Source organism: Nerophis lumbriciformis, linkage group LG22, assembly GCF_033978685.3.
Source record: "Nerophis lumbriciformis linkage group LG22, RoL_Nlum_v2.1, whole genome shotgun sequence".
Taxonomy (NCBI): domain Eukaryota; kingdom Metazoa; phylum Chordata; class Actinopteri; order Syngnathiformes; family Syngnathidae; genus Nerophis; species Nerophis lumbriciformis.
Genome location: NC_084569.2, coordinates 93,769 through 120,111, shown reverse-complemented (window position 1 = coordinate 120,111; position 26,343 = coordinate 93,769). Strand labels below are relative to the sequence as shown.

Sequence of the window (26,343 nt, the reverse complement as noted above, 5' to 3'; positions counted from 1 at the left end):
GTTCTCCAGCACATCAAGGACCATATCCCTCCAGACTTCGACCCCCACCAGTTCGCATACCGGGCGAACAGGTCCACAGAGGACGCCATCGCTGTTGCTCTCCACTCTGCTCTGAACCACCTGGAGCAGCAGCAGAGCTACGTCCGGATGCTCTCTGTGGACTATAGCTCTGCCTTCAATACAATAATCCCGGACAGACTCTGCAATAAACTGGACACTCTTGGCCTCCCCCCTCTCACAAACGCCTGGATAAGGGACTTCCTAACGGACCGACCCCAGAATGTGAGACTTGGCCCGCACCTCTCATCCTCCCGCACGCTGAGCATCGGCTCCCCACAGGGCTGTGTGCTGAGCCCCCTCCTCTACTGCCTTTACACCCATGACTGCAGTTCGGCCCACAGTGACAACCTTACCGTCAAGTTCGCCGACGATACCACAGTGGTCGGGCTCATCTCCAGGGGTGACGAGGCTGCCTACAGAGAGGAGGTCCTGAAGCTGACGGCCTGGTCTTCGGAGAACAACCTCGCTCTCAACACCAGCAAGACCAGAGAGATCATCGTCGACTTCAGGAGGAGCAGCACCGACCCTGCCCCCCTCTACATCAACGGCGAGCGTGTAGAGAGGGTCCACACCTTCAGGTACCTTGGAGTCCACATCTCTAATGACTTCTCCTGGACAGTCAACACCACATCAATCATCAAGAAGGCTCAGCAGCGGCTACACTTCCTTAGAGTCCTCGGGAAGTACAACCTGAAGCCTGACCTGCTGCTGACCTTCTACCGCTCGTCCATCGAGAGCCTGCTGACCTACTGTATTACGGTATGGTACGGCAGCTGCACTGCAGCAGACAGGGAGAGGCTGCAAAGAGTGGTCAAGACGGCTCAGAAGATCATCGGCCGCCCTCTCCCCTCTCTGACGGACATCTACACCTCCCGCTGCCTCAACAGAGCCAGTGCCATCATCAAGGACAGCACCCACCCTGGCTCTGACCTGTTCCACCTGCTGCCCTCTGGGAAGCGCTACAGGTGCATTAAAACCAAAACAAACAGGCTAAAGAACAGCTTCTTCCCCAGGGCCATAACCATCCTGAACGGACTGCCCCATTGTCCCTCATAACTGCCTTCTCTTCGGTGCAATAACCCATTCCACCAACCACCCTGTTTTTGTTTTGTTTTTTTTCATGTATATATTCATTTCACACCATATTCATTGCACTTCTACATTTTTTATATTTTTATATATTTGCACATTGTTTTTCTAGCATGCACACATCGCACTGTATGGAATGGCCTCAATCTCGTTACCTTGCGTAATGACAATAAAGCTGATTCTGATTCTGATTCTAATCACTAGGCCACTGAGTAGGTGAAAAGAGGGGCAAAGCTTTGGGGAAAATTGGAAACTGAATCCTGCGAAAATCAAGGCAACCCTGTGTAGAGGTTGCCCTCCTGCGGGTACTTCTGACATAAAGATCCTTTTGTGAGCTCGGTAGTCTGAGGTAACAAGTCTTTTATTTTCTTAAAGCAGCGTGGTTTTGCTTTCCAGCAAACTGTCTCTCGCTCTTATGCCTCTGCTCACCAGCAACTCCCACCACGTGTCTCGTTCCGGCTGCTGCTAATAAAGGCGACAGGTGATTAGATAACAAGCCCCAGCTGGGTAATCTACTCACCTGCTGCTGTCTTCAAGGCCGGTCCTTACACACCCCGCTCTGCGGCAGGCCCGCAGATCACGCCCCCCTCCACACTGGAAGAAGAATCCTCTCTGTCGAAAGTTAAGAGTCATTGAATGAAAAGTCAAATCAAATCAAGCTTTATTTATAAAGCGCTTTTCATACATAAAAGAAATGCAACGCAAAGTCCACACCCTGTATTTGAAATGTTTTTGTTTTGTTGCAAAAAAGTACATGTCTGTAAACATTGTTAAAACAACACATTTCAATGAGTGTCGAGTAAATGTGAATGCATTGTTTTTCTTCAGTGAATTTGAGGGTATTTCCTTGACAAGTGTCTAAAATGTGTAGTACAACATACGCTGTCTTTTTCTCTTTCTAGGTTCTCTTCGGATCAGCCTGTGGACTCAGACAGCAGTCATGAAGCCATGAATTTGCCTTCAGCGTTACCAGGTTAAATGAACTTATTAACACTGGTACACTGAATTGCATTATAAGTTTGTCTTTTGATTAACTTCCACATCTTCTTTCGCTTTCAGTCAAACATTACGATGTTGAAACCACTGAACCGATTTGCTGTAGTCTTCAGACGATGGATGAGCTGCTGTCATGGAAGAAAAGTGAGGCCAACCCATTTAACGTGGCAGTCGTCCCTCTGGCACAGCGACAACCTACACTTGGCAGTTGCTTACGTCGCACTCTGGTATCTCATGACATGATGGGTGGATACCTAGATGACAGGTAAATCTTTTTTTTTTTAATTGATTTGGGCCTGAAGATTATGTGTACACAATTTAACATTGCTTTTAAAAAGAAAACAGAAAAGAAAGATATTTGATATGTATTTATCCATATATGCAAGACACATTGCAGTATCGTACCTGCCTACGTACGTGAGACATGCTTTACAGCAATGATGAGGAGTCCGCCTGGGTGTTGCTCACTGATGGCTGGATGCAGTCCGTTGAGCGTCTTGTTCCTGGGGCTGTTCCTGTTAGCAATATAAACAGAAACTAGCGGAAATGCTGTGAACGCCCTTGGTAAATGAAAAATGATAGAGGAACTGCACTTTCCCCCTCCGAGGTTTCTCAGTGTGCCCATTGGGAGTGGAGGAGGGAATTTGTGGAGGTGCTAAGGTGTGGAGGAGTGAATGTGTGGAGGTGTGGAGGAGTGGAGGAGTGAATGTGTGGAGGTGTGGAGGAGTGAATGTGTGGAGGTGTGGAGGAGTGGAGGAGTGAATGTGTGGAGGTGCGGAGGTGTGGAGGAGTGAATGTGTGGAGGAGTGGAGGTGTGAAGGTGCGGAGATGTGAAGGTGCGGAGATGTGAAGGTGCGGAGATGTGAAGGTGCGGAGGAGTGGAGGTTCGGAGGTGTGGAGGAGTGAATGTGTGGAGGAGTGAATGTGTGGAGGAGTGAATGTGTGGAGGAGTGAAGGTGCGGAGATGTGAAAGTGCGGAGGAGTGGAGGTTCGGAGGTGTGGAGCAGTGAATGAGTGGAGGTGTGAAGGAGTGAATGTGTGGAGGTGTAGAGGAGTGAATGTGTGGAGTGAATGTGTGGAGGAGTGAATGTGTGGAGGTGTGGAGGAGTGAAGGTGTGGAGGAGTGAATTTGTGGAGGAGTGAATGTGTGGAGAAGTGGAGGTGTAGAAGGTTAGAGGTGTGGAGGAGTGAAGGAGTGAATGTGTGGAGGTGTAGAGGAGTGAATGTGTGGAGGAGTGAAGGTGTAGTTGAGTGGAGGTGTGGAGGAGTGAAGGTGTGGAGGTGTGGAGGAGTGAAGGTGTGGAGGAGTGAATGTGTGGAGGAGTGGAGGAGTGAATGTGTGAAGGTGTGGAGGAGTGAAGGTGTGGAGGAGTGAATGTGTGGAGGAGTGAATGTGTGGAGGTGTAGAAGGTTAGAGGTGTGGAGGAGTGGAGGTGTAGAAGGGTGGAGGTGTGGAGGAGTGGAGGAGTGTAGGAGTGGAGGTGTAGAAGGGTAGAGGTGTGGAGGTGTAGAGGAGTGGAGGAGTGGAGGAGTGAATGTGTGGAGGAGTGAATGTGTGGAGGAGTGAATGTGTGGAGGTGTGGAGGAATGAATGTGTGGAAGTGCGGAGGTGTGGAGGTGTGGAGGAGTGGAGGTGTGGAGGAGTGGAGGAGTGAATGTGTGGAGGAGTGGAGGTGTAGAAGGGTGGAGGTGTAGAGGAGTGGAGGAGTGTAGGAGTGGAGGTGTAGAAGGGTAGAGGTGTGGAGGAGTGAATGTGTGGAGGAGTGAATGTGTGGAGGAGTGAATGTGTGGAGGAGTGGAGGTGTGGAGGAATGAATGTGTGGAGGTGTAGAGGAGTGGAGGTAAGGAGGAGTGTGGAGGTGCGGAGGAGTGGAGGTGTGGAGGTGTAGAGGAGTGGAGGTGTGGAGGAGTGAATGTGTGGAGGAGTGAATGTGTGGAGGTGTGAAAGTGCGGAGGAGTGAAGGTGCGGAGGAGTGGAGGTGTAGAGGAGTGGAGGTGTAGAGGAGTGGAGGTTCGGAGGTGTGGAGGAGTGAATGTGTGGAGGTGTGAAGGTGCGGAGATGTGAAGGTGCGGAGGAGTGGAGGTTCGGAGGTGTGGAGGAGTGAATGTGTGGAGGAGTGAATGTGTGGAGGAGTGGAGGTGTGGAGGAGTGGAGATGTGGAGGTGTAGAGGAGTGAATGTGTGGAGAAGTGGAGGTGTAGAAGGTTAGAGGTGTGGAGGAGTGGAGGTGTGAAGGAGTGAATGTGTGGAGGTGTAGAGGAGTGAATGTGTGAAGGTGTGGAGGAGTGGAGGTGTGGAGGAATGAATGTGTGGAGGTGTAGAGGAGTGGAGGTAAGGAGGAGTGTGGAGGTGCGGAGGAGTGGAGGTGTGGAGGTGTAGAGGAGTGGAGGTGTGGAGGAGTGAATGTGTGGAGGAGTGAATGTGTGGAGGAGTGGAGGTGTGAAAGTGCGGAGATGTGAAGGTGCGGAGGAGTGGAGGTGTAGAGGAGTGGAGGTGTAGAGGAGTGGAGGTTCGGAGGTGTGGAGGAGTGAATGTGTGGAGGTGTGAAGGTGCGGAGATGTGAAGGTGCGGAGGAGTGGAGGTGTGGAGGAGTGAATGTGTGGAGGAGTGAATGTGTGGAGGAGTGGAGGTGTGGAGGAGTGGAGATGTGGAGGTGTAGAGGAGTGAATGTGTGGAGAAGTGGAGGTGTAGAAGGTTAGAGGTGTGGAGGAGTGGAGGTGTGAAGGAGTGAATGTGTGGAGGTGTAGAGGAGTGAATGTGTGGAGGAGTGAAGGTGTGGAGGAGTGAAGGTGTAGAGGAGTGAATGTGTGGAGGTGTGGAGGAGTGAATGTGTGGAGGAGTGGAGGTGTAAAAGGTTAGAGGTGTGGAGGTGTAGAAGGGTAGAGGGGTGGAGGTGTAGAGGAGTGGAGGAGTGTAGGAGTGGAGGTGTAGAAGGGTAGAGGGGTGGAGGTGTAGAGGAGTGGAGGAGTGTAGGAGTGGAGGTGTAGAAGGGTAGAGGGGTGGAGGTGTAGAGGAGTGGAGGAGTGTAGGAGTGGAGGTGTAGAAGGGTAGAGGGGTGGAGGTGTAGAGGAGTGTAGGAGTGGAGGTGTAGAGGAGTGTAGGAGTGGAGGTGTAGAGGAGTGTAGGAGTGGAGGAGTGGAGGTGTAGAAGGGTAGAAGTGTAGAGGGGTGGAGGTGTGGAGGAATGAAGGTGTGGAGGTGTAGAGGAGTGAATGTGTGGAGGTGTGGAGGAGTGGAGGTAAGGAGGAGTGAAGGTGTGGAGGTGCGGAGGAGTGAATGTGTGGAGGAGTGGAGGTGTAGAGGAGTGGAAGTGCGGAGGTGTGGAGGAGTGAATGTGTGGAGGAGTGAATGTGTGGAGGAGTGGAGATGTGAAGGTGCGGAGGAGTGGAGGTGTAGAAGGGTAGAGGGGTGGAGGTGTAGAGGAGTGGAGGAGTGTAGGAGTGGAGGTGTAGAAGGGTAGAGGTGTGGAGGTGTAGAGGAGTGTAGGAGTGTAGGAGTGTAAGAGTGGAGGTGTGGAGGTGTAGAAGGGTAGAAGTGTAGAGGTGTGGAGGAGTGGAGGTGTGAAGGTGTGGAGGAATGAAGGTGTGGAGGTGTAGAGGAGTGAATGTGTGGAGGTGTGGAAGTGCGGAGGTGTGGAGGAGTGAATGTGTGGAGGAGTGGAGATGTGAAGGTGCGGAGGAGTGGAGGTTCGGAGGTGTGGAGGAGTGAATGTGTGGAGGTGTGAAGGTGCGGAGATGTGAAGGTGCGGAGGAGTGGAGGTTCGGAGGTGTGGAGGAGTGAATGTGTGGAGGAGTGAATGTGTGGAGGAGTGGAGGTGTGGAGGAGTGGAGATGTGGAGGTGTAGAGGAGTGAATGTGTGGAGAAGTGGAGGTGTAGAAGGTTAGAGGTGTGGAGGAGTGGAGGTGTGAAGGAGTGAATGTGTGGAGGTGTAGAGGAGTGAATGTGTGAAGGTGTGGAGGAGTGGAGGTGTGGAGGAATGAATGTGTGGAGGTGTAGAGGAGTGGAGGTAAGGAGGAGTGTGGAGGTGCGGAGGAGTGGAGGTGTGGAGGTGTAGAGGAGTGGAGGTGTGGAGGAGTGAATGTGTGGAGGAGTGAATGTGTGGAGGAGTGGAGGTGTGAAAGTGCGGAGATGTGAAGGTGCGGAGGAGTGGAGGTGTAGAGGAGTGGAGGTGTAGAGGAGTGGAGGTTCGGAGGTGTGGAGGAGTGAATGTGTGGAGGTGTGAAGGTGCGGAGATGTGAAGGTGCGGAGGAGTGGAGGTGTGGAGGAGTGAATGTGTGGAGGAGTGAATGTGTGGAGGAGTGGAGGTGTGGAGGAGTGGAGATGTGGAGGTGTAGAGGAGTGAATGTGTGGAGAAGTGGAGGTGTAGAAGGTTAGAGGTGTGGAGGAGTGGAGGTGTGAAGGAGTGAATGTGTGGAGGTGTAGAGGAGTGAATGTGTGGAGGAGTGAAGGTGTGGAGGAGTGAAGGTGTAGAGGAGTGAATGTGTGGAGGTGTGGAGGAGTGAATGTGTGGAGGAGTGGAGGTGTAAAAGGTTAGAGGTGTGGAGGTGTAGAAGGGTAGAGGGGTGGAGGTGTAGAGGAGTGGAGGAGTGTAGGAGTGGAGGTGTAGAAGGGTAGAGGGGTGGAGGTGTAGAGGAGTGGAGGAGTGTAGGAGTGGAGGTGTAGAAGGGTAGAGGGGTGGAGGTGTAGAGGAGTGGAGGAGTGTAGGAGTGGAGGTGTAGAAGGGTAGAGGGGTGGAGGTGTAGAGGAGTGTAGGAGTGGAGGTGTAGAGGAGTGTAGGAGTGGAGGTGTAGAGGAGTGTAGGAGTGGAGGAGTGGAGGTGTAGAAGGGTAGAAGTGTAGAGGGGTGGAGGTGTGGAGGAATGAAGGTGTGGAGGTGTAGAGGAGTGAATGTGTGGAGGTGTGGAGGAGTGGAGGTAAGGAGGAGTGAAGGTGTGGAGGTGCGGAGGAGTGAATGTGTGGAGGAGTGGAGGTGTAGAGGAGTGGAAGTGCGGAGGTGTGGAGGAGTGAATGTGTGGAGGAGTGAATGTGTGGAGGAGTGGAGATGTGAAGGTGCGGAGGAGTGGAGGTGTAGAAGGGTAGAGGGGTGGAGGTGTAGAGGAGTGGAGGAGTGTAGGAGTGGAGGTGTAGAAGGGTAGAGGTGTGGAGGTGTAGAGGAGTGTAGGAGTGTAGGAGTGTAAGAGTGGAGGTGTGGAGGTGTAGAAGGGTAGAAGTGTAGAGGTGTGGAGGAGTGGAGGTGTGAAGGTGTGGAGGAATGAAGGTGTGGAGGTGTAGAGGAGTGAATGTGTGGAGGTGTGGAAGTGCGGAGGTGTGGAGGAGTGAATGTGTGGAGGAGTGGAGATGTGAAGGTGCGGAGGAGTGGAGGTTCGGAGGTGTGGAGGAGTGAATGTGTGGAGGAGTGAATGTGTGGAGGTGTGAAGGTGTGAATGTGTGGAGGTGTGGAGGAGTGGAGGTGTGGAGGAGTGAATGTGTGGAGGTGTAGAAGGGTGGAGGTGTAGAAGGGTAGAAGTGTAGAAGGGTGGAGGAGTTTTTCTTGCCCTGATGTGGGATCTGAGCCCAGGATGTGGCTTGTGCAGCCCTTTGAGACACTTGTGATGAAGTTATCAAGTTCAAGTACCACTGATAGTCACACACACACACTCGCTGTGGTGAAATCACCCTCAGCATTTAGGTTGTATAAATAAACTTTGATTGATTGAAGTGCACTTTTTGGGGAAATCGTTTACAATCATTATGAGAGACAAGAAAGACAACGTACAAACCCCGTTTCCATATGAGTTGGGAAATTGTGTTAGATGTAAATATAAACGGAATACAATGATTTGCAAATCATTTTCAAGCCATATTCAGTTGAATATGCTACAAAGACAACATATTTGATGTTCAAATTGATAAACATTTTTTTTTTTTTTTGCAAATAATCATTAACTTTAGAATTTGATGGCAGCAACACGTGACAAAGAAGTTGGGAAAGGTGGCAATAAATACTGATAAAGTTGAGGAATGCTCATCAAACACTTATTTGGAACATCCCACAGGTGTGCAGGCTAATTGGGAACAGGTGGGTGCCATGATTGGGTATAAAAACAGCTTCCCAAAAAATGCTCAGTCTTTCACAAGAAAGGATGGGGCGAGGTACACCCCTTTGTCCACAACTGCGTGAGCAAATAGTCAAACAGTTTAAGAACAACGTTTCTCAAAGTGCAATTGCAAGAAATTTAGGGATTTCAACATCTACGCTCCATAATATCATCAAAAGGTTCAGAGAATCTGGAGAAATCACTCCACGTAAGCGGCATGGCCGGAAACCAACATTGAATGACCGTGACCTTCCATCCCTCAGACGGCACTGTATCAAAAACAGACATCAATCTCTAAAGGATATCACCACATGGGCTCAGGAACACTTCAGAAAACCACTGTCACTAAATACAGTTGGTCGCTACATCTGTAAGTGCAAGTTAAAGCTCTACTATGCAAAGCCAAAGCCATTTATCAACAACACCCAGAAACGCCGCCGGCTTCTCTGGGCCTGAGATCATCTAAGATGGACTCATGCAAAGTGGGAAAGTGTTCTGTGGTCTGACGAGTCCACATTTCTAATTGTTTTTGGAAATATTCAACATCGTGTCTTCCGGACCAAAGGGGAAGCGAACCATCCAGACTGTTATCGACGCAAAGTTGAAAAGCCAGCATGTGTGGTGGTATGGGGGTGTATTAGTGCCCAAGACATGGGTAACTTACACATCTGTGAAGGCACCATTAATGCTGAAAGGTACATACAGCGCCATCTTTTTCATGGACGCCCCTGCTTATTTCAGCAAGACAATGCCAAGCCACATTCAGCACGTGTTACAACAGCGTGGCTTCGTAAAAAAAGAGTGCGGGTACTTACCTGGCCCGCCTGCAGTCCAGACCTGTCTCCCATCGAAAATGTGTGGCGCATTATGAAGCGTAAAATACGACAGCGGAGACCCCGGACTGTTGAACGACTGAAGCTCTACATAAAACAAGAATGGGAAAGAATTCCACATTCAAAGCTTCAACAGTTAGTTTACTCAGTTCCCAAACGTTTACTGAGTGTTGTTAAAAGGAAAGGCCATGTAACACAGTGGTGAACATGCCCTTTCCCAACTACTTTGGCACGTGTTGCAGCCATGAAATTCTAAGTTAATTATTATTTGCAAAAAAAAAAAAAAAGTTTATCAGTTTGAACATCAAATATGTTGTCTTTGTAGTGCATTCAATTGAATATGGGTTGAAAATGATTTGCAAATCATTGTATTCCGTTTATATTTACATCTAACACAATTTCCCAACTCATATGGAAACGGGGTTTGTAAAACTTGAGTGGTTCTTTGTGGCTAGCAATGTAGCTAATAGGAGCAATCAATTCTACCACTAAACATACTTGCCAACCCTCCCGAATTTTCCGGGAGACTCCTGAAATTCAGCGCCTCTCCCGAAAACCTCCCGGGACAAATCTCCCGATTTTCATCCAGAGCTGGAAGCCACGCCCCCTCCAGCTCCATGCGGACCTGAGTGAGGACAGCCTTTTTTCATGACGGGAGGACAACAGGGTGACAAGAACTAAATCATCCAGACTAGAGCTAAATTGTATTATTATGTTTATCTTACCTAAAAATAAATATTTTTATTAATTAAAAAAAATAAAAAATAAATACATTTTTACTATATTTTGCTAAAAACATCAAAATTATTTGTATTTTTTCCTGACTCCTTATTACATCCAGCCATAGAATTATACATTAAAATAAACATATTTGAAATAATTGATTTTAAATTATCATAATAATTCATTTAAAATGTCCATATTTAATTATTAAAATAATTGCTTGTTTATCAACAACTTTAGCATTTTATTCATTACATTTTGAAACTCTCAGAAGCCAAGTTATGTTATATTCCTTAAGATTTATTTATGCAAGTTTGAAGTATCAATTATCCAAACAGTTTTTTTTGCATATTTTCAGGATGTAGATGTCTATATATACAGGTAAAAGCCAGTAAATTAGAATATTTTGAAAAACTTGATTTATTTCAGTAATTGCATTCAAAAGGTGTAACTTGTACATTATATTTATTCATTGCACACAGACTGATGCATTCAAATGTTTATTTCATTTAATTTTGATGATTTGAAGTGGCAACAAATGAAAATCCAAAATTCCGTGTGTCACAAAATTAGAATATTACTTTTTTTTATTTATTTATTTATTTTTTTAAAAAATTTTTTTATTTTTTTTTTTTATTTTTATTTTTTTTATTTATTTATTTTTTTTTTTTTTGTGTGTGTTGTGTATGTATGTGTTTGTGTATATGTGGGCTTATGTATATGTGTGTGGGTGTATTAATGTGTATATATGTGTGGATGTGTATGTTTATATGTATATGCATACGTGTGGAAATGTGTGTATGTGTATGTATATGTATATGCATATATGTATGTGTGTATGTATGTGTATATGAATGTGTAGGTGTGTGCATGGGTGTGGATGTCCGGTGGCTCAATTGGCCTGGCTGTGGATGAGTTGGGGTAGGTGGGTTGGTGGCCTCCGTGGTAGCCGGGGGTGTGCGTTGTTGTGGTTTACGGGGTCGGTCGCTTTTTTGTTTTGGTTTCGGCGGCCGCGGGTGTTTACGCTGCGGACGGGCGGTGGTGGTGATGGTTGCTGCGGTGATACCAGCGGTTGGCATCGCTGTGTTGGGTTGGAGTGGTTGGGGGACTGTGGCTGGTGTCTGTGCGCTTGTGGGGTTGTGGGGATGGCTGGCGTTGGCTTGCCGGCTGGTTTGGGGGCTGGCAGGCGGACGGGATGCATTGGCTTCTTCCCCCGTTGGGGGGCTCCTTCCCCTGGCCGGGACTCGTATGGGCACGTTGCTGTGTGGATGGCCGGGATGCGGTGTTTGCATTGGGCGTGGGGGCTGTGCGGTTTCTCTGCGTTTGGTTGCCGGTATGGGCTCTGCAGGGTTGGGTTGGGGCGGGCGGGGGCTGGCTTTGTTTGGCGGGGGGAGGGGCTCGCGTGGCGTCACGTCAAAGTGGTCTGGTGTGGGTCACGGGCTGTGGCGGGGGGTGGCGGCCTCCTGGCCGTAGTTCCTGGTTGTCGGCCGCGTGGACTGGGGGGATGTCCGGGCCCTCTACTCCTCCTACTTATAGCGCACACAGTCACACATATATAGGACTTTGGGGATTGTCCTGCGGGGAGGCATGCCGGGGGGTTGAGGATGCCTCCAATGGGGCTCCAGTCCTCCTTTCTTGTCCCCTGCTCGTCCATCCCTCAATCTTAGCTGCATATTAGACACTTAGGATTTGGGGGGCTTGGTTTGGTTGGGACCCACCATGACCTTGATGTCCCCCAATTTTAATCGCATTATTAGTTCCCACAAGCATACATATCTCACTCACGCTACAGTACACACATCAATAGGGACTGGAGGTCGGCTGTAACGGCTGACCTCCTAATTTTAACTACACAGTAGACACTCTGGGGGCCTTGTACACATGCATGGGGGGTTTGGGGTTCGGCGCACCCCTCATTGCCTCGTAGGCCGGCGGGGACTGCGGTCTGGTGGCCTGCCAGGCTTTTATTCATTTATTATTGTTATATATATATTTTTTATTTTTAATGTATTTATTATTTTTATTTTTATTATTACTCATTTTTATTTTATTTTATTTTTTAAATTTTATTTTTTATTTTATTTTTTTATTTTTATTTTATTTCATTTTTTTTTAATCTTATTATTTATTTGTGTGTGGCGTCGCGCGGGTCTCACTTCCTGTTGGATGGGGTCCGTGCCCGTGTGGCCCGACCTTGCGCTGTGGGGTCTCTGTTGGTGACTTGGTGTGGTGGCGGCGCAGCCCCCGTGTCTGGTCTGGATGCTGTGTCCCGGTTGTTTGGGCGGTGGTGTGTTTGTGCGGGTTTTGGTTGGGGTGGGGGGTCTTTTGGTTGGGGGGGTTGTTGGTGTCTCTTGTTTGCGTGTTGGCGTTCGGGCTGACCGGCGGGCTGGCGCCGGCTGGTCTCCGTGGCCCTGGTGGCGTGTGGTTGCTGGTCGCAGTTTTTCTTTGATCGCTTTAATTTGATTGGCTGGTGCTGGCTGTCTGGGGTTATTGCGGCTGCTGTTTCTGCTGCCGTTTGTTTGTGGTGTGGGCGCCCGTGGCTGCTGGGTCTGGTGCAGGGGTGTGGCTGATGTTGTGACTGGTGGCAGCGCGCGCGCGTGATGGCTGTCGGGGCTGACGAACTGTGTATATGTATGTATATGTGTGTGTATGTATGTATGTTTATATATGTGTATGTGTACATATGTGTATGTATATGTATATATGTGTATGTGTGGGTATGTATACGTGTATGTGTGTATGTGTATGTGTATGTGTGTATGTATGTATGTATGTATATTTCTGGGGGTACGCTCTGGGCCTGCCTGTCAGACGGGGGTCGACGCCTCAGGCTACTGCATCCGAACTGCGTGTCTGGAGCTCCTGGGTCCCGCTGTCCATCCCTTCCGGGTGCCCGTCTTGGTTGGGGCCTGTTGGGCCTAGTCCCTGCGTCTATTGTGGTAGCTTGGTGCTGCAAGGTATTCCGAGGTGCTGCGAGTCGGCCAGTTGCTGGGGTAGTGACCTTGTTTGTCAGCATGTCTGTGATCTTCTTTTAATTCTTTTTTTTTTTTAATTAATTAATTAATTTATTTATTTATTTATTTATTTTTAAAATATATTTTATTAATATTATTTTTTAATTTTTCCCCTCCCTCAGGGGGGGGGCTCGGCGGGGCGGTTGCTGGTTGTTCCATCTCCATCGTTGGGGTCCCTGCGGGTGGGGTGGGTGGTTCCCGTGGCCCTGTGCCTGGGTGGTCCTGCGGCGGCCGGTTTGGGTGGGGTGGCCGGGGGCTGGCCTCGCCGCGCTCTCCGGGGGTGGGGGGTGGGCTCGTGGGGGCCCGGTTGCCGGTGGGGCGGGGGCGGTCTTCCCGTCCGGTTGCGGGGAGTCTCTGGGTCCTTCGGGCGGGGCGTCTCGCCTTTCTGCCCGTGTGGGGTGTGGTCTCTCGCTGGCTTGGGGTCTGGCTGTCCCCTACTTTTCTCGTGCCCTGTCCTCCGCCGGGTGCGTCTGTCTGTGGCCTGCTGCTGGCCCTTGTGGGCGGTACGGTGGGTCGGGCTCTGGGGTTCCTGTCGCTGGCCGGCTTGGCTGCGTGGGGGCGGTGGTCCCTGGTTCCCTGGGCACCACGCCTCCTGTTTGTGGGTTGGGCTCTCGGGGGTGATGGGGCCGTGCTCTGGCTCCCACGCACTCTGGGAGTCGAATGTATTGTACATGCAAATTCACGTATGCTCACATACGTACATAGGTACCTACGCTCCCACATACATACACAAATACAGTACATATTTACCTACCTAATGTTCGTACATCCACACGCACATTCAATATACAAACATACACATACACATACTGTACATATACATTCACTGTACAAACACATATACACATTCTGTACATATACATTCATTGTACAAACACATATACACATTCTGTACATATACAAGTACATATGCATACTTACACTCATGCACATAATCACGTTTCATCAAACATATATTAACGTTGTTGCCCTAGGGTAAACTGGGTGTAACACATGGCACACTGACAAAGCTTAACCTATTGTGACTATAACAATCTACAAGGTTTATGTAGGTTGCTTCTCTTTCTCCCCCTCCATTTTTCTGCATTCTTTCGTATCTCAAGTTATCATTACGTATATGTATTGTTGCATTTAAACAACTGTATTGTTGATAATAAAGGTAAATTATTGGTATTGTTCATTATCAATAGCGCTATTTCTATTGGTATTTGTATTGATCCATTTGTAGTGTAATAATGCTCATTGTCATTTCTGTATTATTTTTTATTTTTCGCTAACTGCTTATTTGCTATTACTTTTACCATCATATTTGTACATGTCATATTTGCTGATGTTGCTCTATTGTTGTTGTTGTTGTTGTTTGCTGTTGTTGTTTTTGTCTCTCTGTCTAATCCCCCTCTTGTCCCCACAATTTCCCCCTCTGTCTTCTTTTTTTTTCCTCTTTCTATCCCCTCCTGCTCCGGCCCGGCTGCACTAAATGATAATATAAATACATTTAATAAAGTCAAATACAAATAAGGCAACAAGAGAAGTATCCTACACTTCTCTTTTGTAAAGTAAATCTGAACAGCCGACATGGGCATCTACATCAACTATATGATTTGCCTGAGAAGCTGGACAGGACATTAAAAAAAAAAAAAAAAAAAAAAAAAAAAAGAATATTACTTAAGGCTAATACAAAAAAGGGATTTTTAGAAATGTTGGCCAACTGAAAAGTATGAAAATGAAAAATATGAGCATGTACAATACTCAATACTTGGTTGGAGCTCCTTTTGCCTCAATTACTGCGTTAATGCGGCGTGGCATGGAGTCGATGAGTTTCTGGCACTGCTCAGGTGTTATGAGAGCCCAGGTTGCTCTGATAGTGGCCTTCAACTCTTCTGCGTTTTTGGGTCTGGCATTCTGCATCTTCCTTTTCACAATACCCCACAGATTTTCTATGGGGCTAAGGTCAGGGGAGTTGGCGGGCCAATTTAGAACAGAAATACCATGGTCCGTAAACCAGGCACGGGTAGATTTTGCGCTGTGTGCAGGCGCCAAGTCCTGTTGGAACTTGAAATCTCCATCTCCATAGAGCAGGTCAGCAGCAGGAAGCATGAAGTGCTCTAAAACTTGCTGGTAGACGGCTGCGTTGACCCTGGATCTCAGGAAACAGAGTGGACCGACACCAGCAGATGACATGGCACCCCAAACCATCACCCAACCATGCAAATTTTGCATTTCCTTTGGAAATCGAGGTCCCAGAGTCTGGAGGAAGACAGGAGAGGCACAGGATCCACGTTGCCTGAAGTCTAGTGTAAAGTTTCCACCATCAGTGATGGTTTGGGGTGCCATGTCATCTGCTGGTGTCGGTCCACTCTGTTTCCTGAGATCCAGGGTCAACGCAGCCGTCTACCAGCAAGTTTTAGAGCACTTCATGCTTCCTGCTGCTGACCTGCTCTATGGAGATGGAGATTTCAAGTTCCAACAGGACTTGGCGCCTGCACACAGCGCAAAATCTACCCGTGCCTGGTTTACGGACCATGGTATTTCTGTTCTAAATTGGCCCGCTAACTCCCCTGACCTTAGCCCCATAGAAAATCTGTGGGGTACTGTGAAAAGGAAGATGCAGAATGCCAGACCCAAAAACGCAGAAGAGTTGAAGGCCACTATCAGAGCAACCTGGGCTCTCATAACACCTGAGCAGTGCCAGAAACTCATCGACTCCATGCCACGCCGCATTAACGCAGTAATTGAGGCAAAAGGAGCTCCAACCAAGTATTGAGTATTGTACATGCTCATATTTTTCATTTTCATACTTTTCAGTTGGCCAACATTTCTAAAAATCCCTTTTTTGTATTAGCCTTAAGTAATATTCTAATTTTGTGACACACGGAATTTTGGATTTTCATTTGTTGCCACTTCAAATCATCAAAATTAAATGAAATAAACATTTGAATGCATCAGTCTGTGTGCAATGAATAAATATAATGTACAAGTTACACCTTTTGAATGCAATTACTGAAATAAATCAAGTTTTTCAAAATATTCTAATTTACTGGCTTTTACCTGTATGTATATATATATGTATGTATATATGTATGTGTATATATATATGTATGTATATATGTATGTATATATATATATGTATGTATATATATATATATATATATATATATATATATATATATATATATATATATATATATATATATCCATCCATCCATCCATTTTCTACCGCTTATTCCCTTTGGGGTCGCGGGGGGCGCTGGAGCCTATCTCAGCTACAATCGGGCGGAAGTATATATGTATGAAATACTTGACTTGGTGAATTCTAGCTGTCAATATACTCCTCCCCTCTTAACCACGCCCCCAACCACACCCCGCCCCACCCCCGACCACGCCCCCACCCCCCACCTCCCGAAATCGGAGGTCTCAAGGTTGGCAAGTATGCCACTAAATCACTGTAAAAATGAATTCAACAAGCGTCAACAATACTTCATTTACGTTCTGTAACCCGTATAATAGTCAAGCTGCAATGACATTATTATTGTAAGAGCGAACACCGAGGAACTCTTTACCTAGCGTACTAACACATCGGCGTGCTACGGTATTAGCAAGAGATAAGCTCCCTTCTACGTCAACACGAAACGCGTTTGAGTTTGTAATGCACAACACTGCGATAGGACATGAAAAACATGAAAAATCATATTACAGTATCTGTAAAGTATTATTTCATGTTTTGTTTGTCCACAAGATTCTAGCGGGAACTCTCGTTCAACCCTTTTTCGATTACACTTGCACCTCCTGGTACCCTAGCACCTCCAAAACCCTCAAATCTAGACTCCAAACATCCCAGAACAAGCTAGTCAGATTACTTCTAGACCTCCACCCCAGATCACACCTCACTCCTACCCACTTCTCCAAAGTGGGCTGGCTCAGGGTGGAGGACAGAGTAAAACAACTTGCACTGAGCCTGGTCTATAAAATCCGCTACACCTCCCTGATACCGAAGTACACGTCAAACTACTTCCTTAACGCAAATGACCGCCATAACCACAACACCAGGGGGAGCTCCACTAACCACGTTAAACCCAGATTCCCATCTAACAAAAGTCTTAACTCATTCTCCTTCTATGCCACATCAATATGGAATGCACTCCCAACAGGTGTAAAAGAAAGGGCATCTCTATCCTCCTTCAAAACCGCACTAAAACAACACCTCCAGGCAACTACAACCCTAAACTAACACATCCCACCTCCCCGGATTGTAAATAACCAAATGTAAATAATCAAATGTATTTCTAATGTTTATTCATGTTCTTATGCTATCTGAACTCAGCATGTTCTCTGCTCGCTGTACATATCCTACCAAGTCAATGTCCATTTCTCTGATGATGCAATTGTTGATGACTGAAGTGCTGATATCAACCAAACCCTCCTCATCCCATCCCAATGTATGTACCAGCGTTTCTCAAAGTGTGGGGCGCGCCCCACTGGTGGGGAATAGAGACATGACAGGTGGGGCGCGAGGAACGGGAGGAAATGTCACTTTAATTTTTATTTTTTTTATTATATTCTTAGATTTTTTTTGGACTATGCTTTCATTTTCTTTACACACTGTAAATCACTTTGTGATTCTGTCTGTGAAATCCGCTATATAAATAAATGTAAATTACTTATTTTTCCTGTAGGCTTTAAATTTCTAGGTAGGAGCGAAAGTTTGACAGACATAGCAACAGTAACTAGTGGGGGCGGGGCTAAGCGGAACAAACTATATGGACATTGCAAGTGATCTTGAGGAAGAAATACTTGACTTTCAGTGAATTCTAGCTATACATATATATTTCTTTTATTATATATATATATATATAAAATAAATACTTTCAGTTTTCATTTATTTACGCATATACACACACATAACACTCATCTACTCATTGTTGAGTTAAGGGTTGAATTGTCCATCCTTGTTCTATTTGTCACTATTTTTCTAACCATGCTGAACGCCCTCTCTGATGATGCATTGCTGTGTGGCACGCACAAAAGTGCTTTCATCAAATGCACTAGATGGCAGTATTGTCCTGTTTAAGAGTGTCACAACATTGCTGTTTACGGCAGACGAACTGCTTTACGGTAGACGAAAACGTGACTGCTGTTGTTGTGTGTTGTTGCCGCGCTGGGAGGACGTTAATGAAACTGCCTAACAATAAACCCACATAAGAAACCAAGAACTCGCCCTCCATCATTCTACAGTTATAACGTGATTGAGCAGGTACGCTGTTTATATTGTGGGAAAGCGGTCCGCATGGACCTGAGTCCGCCTGAATTTCGGGAGATTTTCGGGAGAGAATGTGTCCCGGGAGGTTTTCGGGAGAGGCGCTGAATTTCGGGAGTCTCCCGGAAAATCCGGGAGGGTTGGCAAGTATGCAATAAAGACTGCCTGTTCATCGCATACGTCCGCTGTGCGAGGATGTGCTGTTTTGTGGGGCTTGAAAACTCCCCCTTGTCCAAAGTGGGGGGTGACAAAAAAAAGTTTGAGAACCACTGGTATATACTCTGATGATTAACTTGTGTGATGACTGTATTATGATGATAGTATATAATTGTACCATGAATTGATTTACGTGGACCCTGACTTAAACAAGTTGGAAAAACTTATTGTGGTGTTACCATTTAGTGGTCAATTGTACGGAATATGTACTGTACTGTGCAATCTACTAATGAAAGTCTCAATCAATCAATCAATCACAGCTAGCCAGACAGTGTATGCTGTGTGTCGTGATACACACATGACGTGATCAATATAAAGTGTGACTAACTCCATGGACACTTGTCTCTTTGGTCCAGCTGGCCAGAGACAGTGAAGCCAATAAAAATACTAAAAAGACTTAACGTAAAACAAATAAAAGCTAATAAAGACAAACACCACTCACTCGTCATGTTTTACAAACTAAAAGTCAACTAACAAAATCCTACTAATCATTGCGTGTTCAGTTGTATCTATGATAAAAGTCACATGCCTTTAAGCCACCTTATGAGCCCCACTTTCTTTGTGTAACATGATTGTTCTCTTTTGAGGTTTGTACAGGGGACAGATGCAGAAGCTCCGTATGCCTTCTACCACTGGCAGTACATTGATATTTTCAACTACTTCACACACCACTTTGTGACCATTCCTCCTGCTGTCTGGACCAATGCTGCACACAAACACGGAGTTCTTGTTCTTGGTGAGCTCAAACAGAAAGAAAAAAGTGTCTCAAAAGTTTTTAGGGTGTCCAAATTACGGCCTGTAATTGGGACAACACCATTTTAAAAACATTTTTTAAACGTTATAACTATTTCTCATCAAATCCTTACATTTTGTCAGTAGGACGAGGTTAGTCACCGTATTTTTCCAACTATAAGTGGCAGTTTTTTTCATAGTTTGGCCGGGGGTGCGACTTATACTCAGGAGCGACTTATGTGTGAAATTATGAACACATTAGCGTAAAATATCAAATAATATAATTTATCTCATTCACGTAAGAGACTAACTAGACCAGGAGTCGGCAACCTTTACCAGTCAAAGAGCCATTTTGACCAGTTTCACAAATTAAAGAAAACAATGGGAGCCACAAAATCTTTTGAAATTCAAAACGAAATTACACTGCACATACAAAGTTTTTTTTTTGCTTTGTGCTATGTATAAACCAAGGGTCTCAGACACGCGGCCCACACCTTATTCTCTCGAACGTGCCGTGATGATACAGTAATAAGCGCCCACTTCAACTAGCGTGCCGGCCCAGTCACTCGTTGTATGGGGCTTCTGCTTGCTCACGTAAGTGACAGCAACACATACTTGGTCAACAACCACACAGGTTACACTGACGGTGGCGGTATAGAAAACTTTAACACTCTTACTAATAATGCGCCACACTGTGAACCCACATCAAACAAGAATGACAAACACATTTCGGGAGAACATCTGCACCTTAACACAACATAAACACAACAGAACAAATACCCAGAATCCCATGCAGCCCTAACTCTTCCGGGCTACATTATACACCCCCGCTACCAAACCCCGCCCACCTCAACCGACGCACGGAGGGGGGGGGAGTTTGATGTGTGGGGGAGCAGGGTTGGGGTGGGGGCGGGGTTTGGTGGTAGCAGGGGTGTATAATGTAGCCCGGAAGAGTCAGGGCTGCATGAGATTCTGGGTGTTTGTGCTGTTGTGTTTGTGTTGTGTTAAGGTGCAGATGTTCTCCCGAAATGTGTTTGTCATTCTTGTTTGGTTTTGGTTCAAAGTGTGGCGCATTATTAGTAAGAGTCTTAAAGTTGTTTTATATGGCCACCGTCAGTGTAACCTGTGTGGCTGTTGACCAAGTATGCCTTGCTGTCACTTGATGCACACAACAAAAGGCTAGGCTGGCACGCTGTTGGTACAGATTGTAGAGGCCGCTAATGCTGTACCATCATGGCACGCCCTTATTATTATTGTTAGGGTGAAAATCGGAGAATATTTATCCCGGGAGTTTTCTGCTAGGGGAATCGAAATCCGGAAATCTCCCGGGAAAATCGGGAGGGTCGGCAAGTATGCAGCTGAGCCGCATCAGAGTGATCAAAGAGCCGCATGCGGCTCCGGAGCCGCGGGTTGCCGACCTTTGGACTAAACGTATAAGATTTCATGGGATTTAGTGATTAGGAGTGACAGATTGTTTGGTAAACGTATAGCATGTTCTATATGTTATAGTTATTTGAATGACTCTTACCATAATATGTTACGTTAACATACCAGTTGCTTATTTATGCCTCATATAACGTACACTTATTCAGCCTGTTGTTCACTATTCTTTATTTATTTTAAATTGCCTTTCAAATGTCTATTCTTGCTGTTGGCTTTTATCAAATACATTTCCCCCAAAAATGCGACTTATACTCCAGTGCGACTTATATGTTTTTTTTCCTTCTTTATTATGCATTTTCGGCCGGTGCGACTTATACTCCGAAAAATACGGTAATTAATTAATATGATTGGCTTTAAAGACTATGTGAAGTTTAGTTCCGTGACAACCGCCTTAAATGTTGTATTCAGTCAGAAATATCTAACAGCTAAAATGCAGCAAACATGGACAAGTGTGGAGAATGTTTTGCATTTTTTCCCATCATGCTTTGTAATGGATTTAAATGGGTGTCATTTAGAATTTTGTATGGTGTATGACGTTTTTTGACGTTTTTTTCTATACTGTCCACAAAGTTATGGTAAATGGTAAATGTGTTATACTTGTATGGCGCTTCTCTACCTTCAAGGTACTCAAAGCGCTTTGACACTATTTCCACTTTCACCCATTCATTCACACACTGATGGCGGTAGCTGCCATGCAAGGCCCTAACCACCACCCATCAGGAGCAAGGGTGAAGTGTCTTGCTCAAGGACACAACGGACATGACAAGGTTGGTAGTAGGTGGGGATTGAACCAGGAACCCTCAGGTTGCTGGGACGGCCACTCTCCCAACCGCGTCACGCCGTCCCAAGTTCAGTGAGCAGGTTATGCGTGACCATGCGTGTTGACTTTTTGTGTTGGTTGGATTTTTTTTTCTTTTTTGCACCATGACTAGGGAAGGCTGTGTGCATTGGGTCAATATAAGTAAATGCTGCACATTTTCATTAATTAGAGCATGATTAAAGATCATTGACCTGACTTACACACGTTGTCCGCTAGATGACGTCATGATAGCAGCATCAAAATTGTCAGACTATTTTTATTACTAATATTTCTCATTAAACAACGTCTCGCAGGCCAAATTGAAGACGCCGGCGGGCCATCCTGGCCGTGGTTTGGTCAGACCTGGTTTACACCAGCAAGCATGCAAAGTAAAAAATATATGGAAGCTGGAAAACATCCATAGATTTGAGGAATATGATCATGGAAAGCCTACTTCTTGAATCAGTGTCTGGGTGTTCTTACACAAGACACTTTAGACTTAGACTTAGACAAACTTTAATGATCCACAGTGGGAAATTGTTCCACACAGTAGCTCAGTTACAAAGGGTGGAAAGGATAATGCAGGTATAAAGTAGACAAAAAATGTACCGTAGTAGCAATATAAAATGTAACATATATGTAATATTTACATAATATATGTACAGTATATGATATATACTGATATGTTATATGTTTGTATCATATATACAATATATAACAATTACCATGGACAATATTACAGTATATGTAACAGCTGCAGCATAAAATAGCTGATACATTGGTTAGTTAGTTAGTTAGTGTTGCGTCGGACCAGTTCTTCCTCCAAGGGAATCTAAGTTACTGGTCAATCCCAAGTTCTTTCGATGACATATATGCTGAGTAAGAAGGACCATCAAGACAGAATTGGAATATTTTCAGGTTTATACCAAAGCTTTGGGAGATCAGAAAGGAATGCCTCCCCCTTCCCCAACACTGATAAGATAAGGAAGTGGGTGCATCTTTCTCTCATTCCAATGCCTAAAACACTACACAAACATCTGCAGACAAAGAGAGACTGGTAGAATACACAAAGGAAAAGTACTATATTCCATAAACATGGCTATGTAAAAAGAAAGAACTCTTAAACACATATGCCTCCTCCACATTAGTTAGTTAGTTAGTTAGTTACTGACAAATACAGCAGATGGTCACCCTGATTTGTATTTGGAGAACGTCATTTTATTAACAGAGACAATAAGCCTGGAACAATAGTGTATGGCTGTTACTCAGGTCACAATTATGTTATTAGTTCATTTTAAATTGAAAGCATACTTCTCTATATGTTGACAGAAACAGATATTGACCGCTAACTTTGTACTACCAGGCGAGTCGGCTGCTCTCTGCATCTTCTCGCAGGAAACTTGGAATTACGGAAAAAAGTGGGGAATTTTGGAATGTAAACAATGGCCATCATTACATACATTTACATTTACCTGCTTTCATCACTCATTTTTGTTTTGTTTTATCTGAACTAAAATGTCTTATTGATGCTGTGCTGCTTCTCAGGAACTTTTATCACAGAATGGACTGATGGAGCAGAAAGATGTGAGGCGTTCCTTAAAGAAGATTTATATCAGGAAGTAGCTGATAAACTAGTTGAAATTAGTCATTTTTATGGCTTTGATGGCTTGCTCATAAATATCGAGAACCAACTCAGCGTGAGTAAATCCTTCTCAACGGTTTTGCTTGCAGTACATGTTGTATAATGGACAGTGTTAAACATCTACTTGCAGGAGGTTGCAGTGAAGAAGACCCCTTTGTTCTTACGGTATCTCACCGATCAGATGCACGAACACAGTCCTGGCAGTATGGTCCTGTGGTACGACAGTGTCATAGAGACTGGAGAGCTAAAATGGCAGAATGGATTAAACCAGTCCAACAGGTAAAATCTGAGCAGGATGCCTTGTAATAGAGTCAAGTCAAATAAGAAAGAAATGGTGTTTTGTAAATGGCCTTTATTGTACAGTCACACCTTGGTTTTCATTAGTGGTCCATTGGCAAAAAAATCAAAAACCAAATTGTAGCGGTAAAGTCCTAAACTCTTACTGCTACTGGTTGCCGAATATAACTGAAGCTAGTTCAGACGTGTGTAGCTGGCTAATAATTGATGTCCAGAATGATGTCCATGTTTAACACACATATTTATTAACATACAGTCACATAAATGAAAACTCACTGTGTAACAAAAACGGTAAATAAACAGGAGCAAACAAATCATAGCCTGGCACAGTCAAAAACTGTTGCACCTCCACTCAGCAACACCTGAGCAAGATCCCAGCCCCTCCCTAAGTAGACTGCCACTTGGCCTTGAGCCAACCCCCCTAGTGACGTCACGAATTTGACGGACAGAAAGAGTAAATGGCTCTAACACAAATGGTACGAAAACAGAAGCTAACTTTCCAAAGAGAAACAATGTAAATACAATTATGGACTGGACTCTTACTATTATGTTGGATCCACTATGGACTGGACTCTCACAATATTATGTCAGACCCACTCGACATCCATTGCTTTCGGTCTCCCCTAGAGGGGGGGGGGGTTACCCACATATGCGGTCCTCTCCAAGGTTTCTCATAGTCATTCACATCAACGTCCCACTGGGGTGAGTTTTTCCTTGCCCTTATGTGGGCTTTGTACCGAGGATGTCGTTGTGGCTTGTGCAGCCCTTTGAGACACTTGTGATTTAGGGCTATATAAATAAACATTGATTGATTGATGAATTAATCCGTTCCTGACACCCCGAAATTTACCACGTCTATTTTACAACACCCAAAACCAGTGAAGTCAGCACGTTGTATAAATGGCAAATAAAAACAGAAAATCCTTTTCAATTTATATTCAATTGAATAGACTACAAAGACAAGATATTTAACGTTCCAACTGGAAAACTTTATTTTTTGCAAATATTTGCTCATTTGGAATGTGATGCCTGCAACATGTTGGCACAAGTGGCAAAAAAGAGTGAGGAAAGTTGAGGAATGCTCATCAAAGACTTATTTGGAACATCCCACAGGTGAACAGGCTAATTGGGAACAGGTGGGTGCCATGATTGGGTATAAAAGCAGCTTCCATGAAATGCTCAGTCATTCACAAACAAGGACGGGGGCGAGGGTCACCACTTTGTCAACAAATGCCTGAGCAAATTGTTGAAGAACATTTCTCAAGCAGCTATTGCAAGGAATTTGGGTATTTTACCATCTAAGATCATCAAAAGGTTCAGAGAATCTGGAGAAATCACTTCACGTAAGCGATAATATTACGCACCTTCGTTCTCTCAGGCGGTACTGCATCAAAAAGTGATATCAGTGTGTAAAGGATATCACCACATGGGCTCAGGAACACTTCAGAAAACCACTGTCAGTAACTACAGTTGGTCGCTACATCTGTAAGTGCAAGTTAAAACTCTACTATGCAAAGCCAAAGCTATTTATCAACAACACCCAGAAACGCCGCTAGCTTCGCTGGGCCTGAGCTCATCCAAGATGGACTGATGCAAAGTGGAGAAGTGTTCTGTGGTCTGACGAGTCCACATTTCAAATTTTTGGAAACTGGACGTAAGAGGAAAAGAACCATCCGGACTATTCTAGGGTGAAAGTGTAAAAGGCAGCACCGTGTGTGATGGTATGGGGGTGTATTAGTGCCCAAGACATGGGTAACTTACACATCTGTGAAGGCACCCTTAATGCTGAAAGGTACATACAGGTTTTGGAGCAACATATGTTGCCATCCAAGCAACGTTATCATGGACGCCCCTGCTTATTTCAGCAAGGCAATGCCAAGCCACGTGTTACAACAGCGTGGCTTCGTAGTAAAAGAGTGCGGGTACTAGACTGGCCTGCCTGTAGTCCAGACCTGTCTCCCATTGAAAATATGAGAAGGGAGACTGTTGAACAACTTAAGCTGTACATCAAGCAAGAATGGGAAATAATTCCTCTTCAAAAATGTGTCTCCTCAGTTCCCAAACCTTTACTGAGTGTTGTTAAAAGGAAAGGCCATGTAACACACTGGTAAAAATGCCCCTCTCACAACTTTTTTGCAATGTGTTGCTGCCAATAAATTCTAAGTTCATGATTATTTGCAAATAAAAAATGAAGTTTGTCAGTGTGAACATGAACTATCTTGTCTTTGCAGTCTATTCAATTGAATATAAGTTGAAAAGGATTTGTTGTATTCTCTTTTTATTTACCATTTACACAACGTGACAACTTCACTGCTTTTGGCTTTTGCATTAAAAACAAGAGTAAGATGACTATTTCAGTGTTAATATTTGAGTGGGCTCCGGGTCTCTCAATAGGAGAAAAGTTGGGCCTTAAGGTCAAAAAGGTTAAGAATCCTACATGCAATATGTTCAGGGCTGCTCATACTCATACAAAAGAACATTTTCACCCGTTTTTAGCATGTTACCGAACTCGTAGTACGACTCTTAAATGAACTGATATTTTGTTGTTATGTTCTGGGGGGTGCTGGCCACTATTTTACTGAAATATCTATCTTATTTACATGAATTGTACTCCATAGTATGTGTAAATAAAAAAAAACACATCCGTCTTATGTATAAATGAGACACACATTTACATAAATCAGTTAGCATGTTTATCAATTATTTTTGAAGAATTCATAAACTTATTTAAACACTTCTTTAAACATTAAAAAACAAAACACTCCTACATACAACTTAAGAATTTGAAATGGGTTTATATTCTTTTTCAACATGCTGTTCTTGGACATCAATAATAATATGGACTCTGTCTTTCCACCACAGGGTTTTTTTCAATGCATGCGATGGTTTCTTCACCAACTACAACTGGACAGAACAAGACCTGGAGGAGATGGCGGACTTCACTCACACCCATGGCCGCCAGGCTGACATCTATGTGGGAGTGGATGTTTTTGGGCGTGGCGAGGTGGTGGGAGGGATGTTGGAAACTTACAAGGTACAAACTGGTCATTTGTGTTTCTGTGTTATGCGGGGGATATTTCATCCTGTGCTGATTTTGTAAGGTTACTGTCACGTTCAAAAACTGATGACATCTGTTAAACAAGACAAAAGGCAAGGAATCAAACAGAGAC

The 26,343-nt window shown here is 45.1% G+C and overlaps 1 protein-coding gene across 4 annotated transcripts in view; it reads left to right on the top strand.

Moving 5' to 3' along the window:
* The window catches only part of LOC140679745 (cytosolic endo-beta-N-acetylglucosaminidase-like), a 66,705-nt gene that overhangs the window by 5,340 nt on the left and 35,022 nt on the right, over positions 1-26,343 (top strand). For 3 of the 4 annotated variants that reach the window (XM_072915781.1, XM_072915783.1, XM_072915782.1), the window contains exons 2-7: positions 2,052-2,122; positions 2,209-2,410; positions 18,848-18,996; positions 22,780-22,931; positions 23,007-23,155; positions 26,036-26,207. In XM_072915781.1, the coding sequence (XP_072771882.1) occupies positions 2,052-2,122; positions 2,209-2,410; positions 18,848-18,996; positions 22,780-22,931; positions 23,007-23,155; positions 26,036-26,207 (895 nt within the window). Of the gene's footprint in view, positions 1-2,051; positions 2,146-2,208; positions 2,411-18,847; positions 18,997-22,779; positions 22,932-23,006; positions 23,156-26,035; positions 26,208-26,343 lie in introns of all 4 variants that reach the window. The other variant, XM_072915784.1, reaches the window with a different exon arrangement.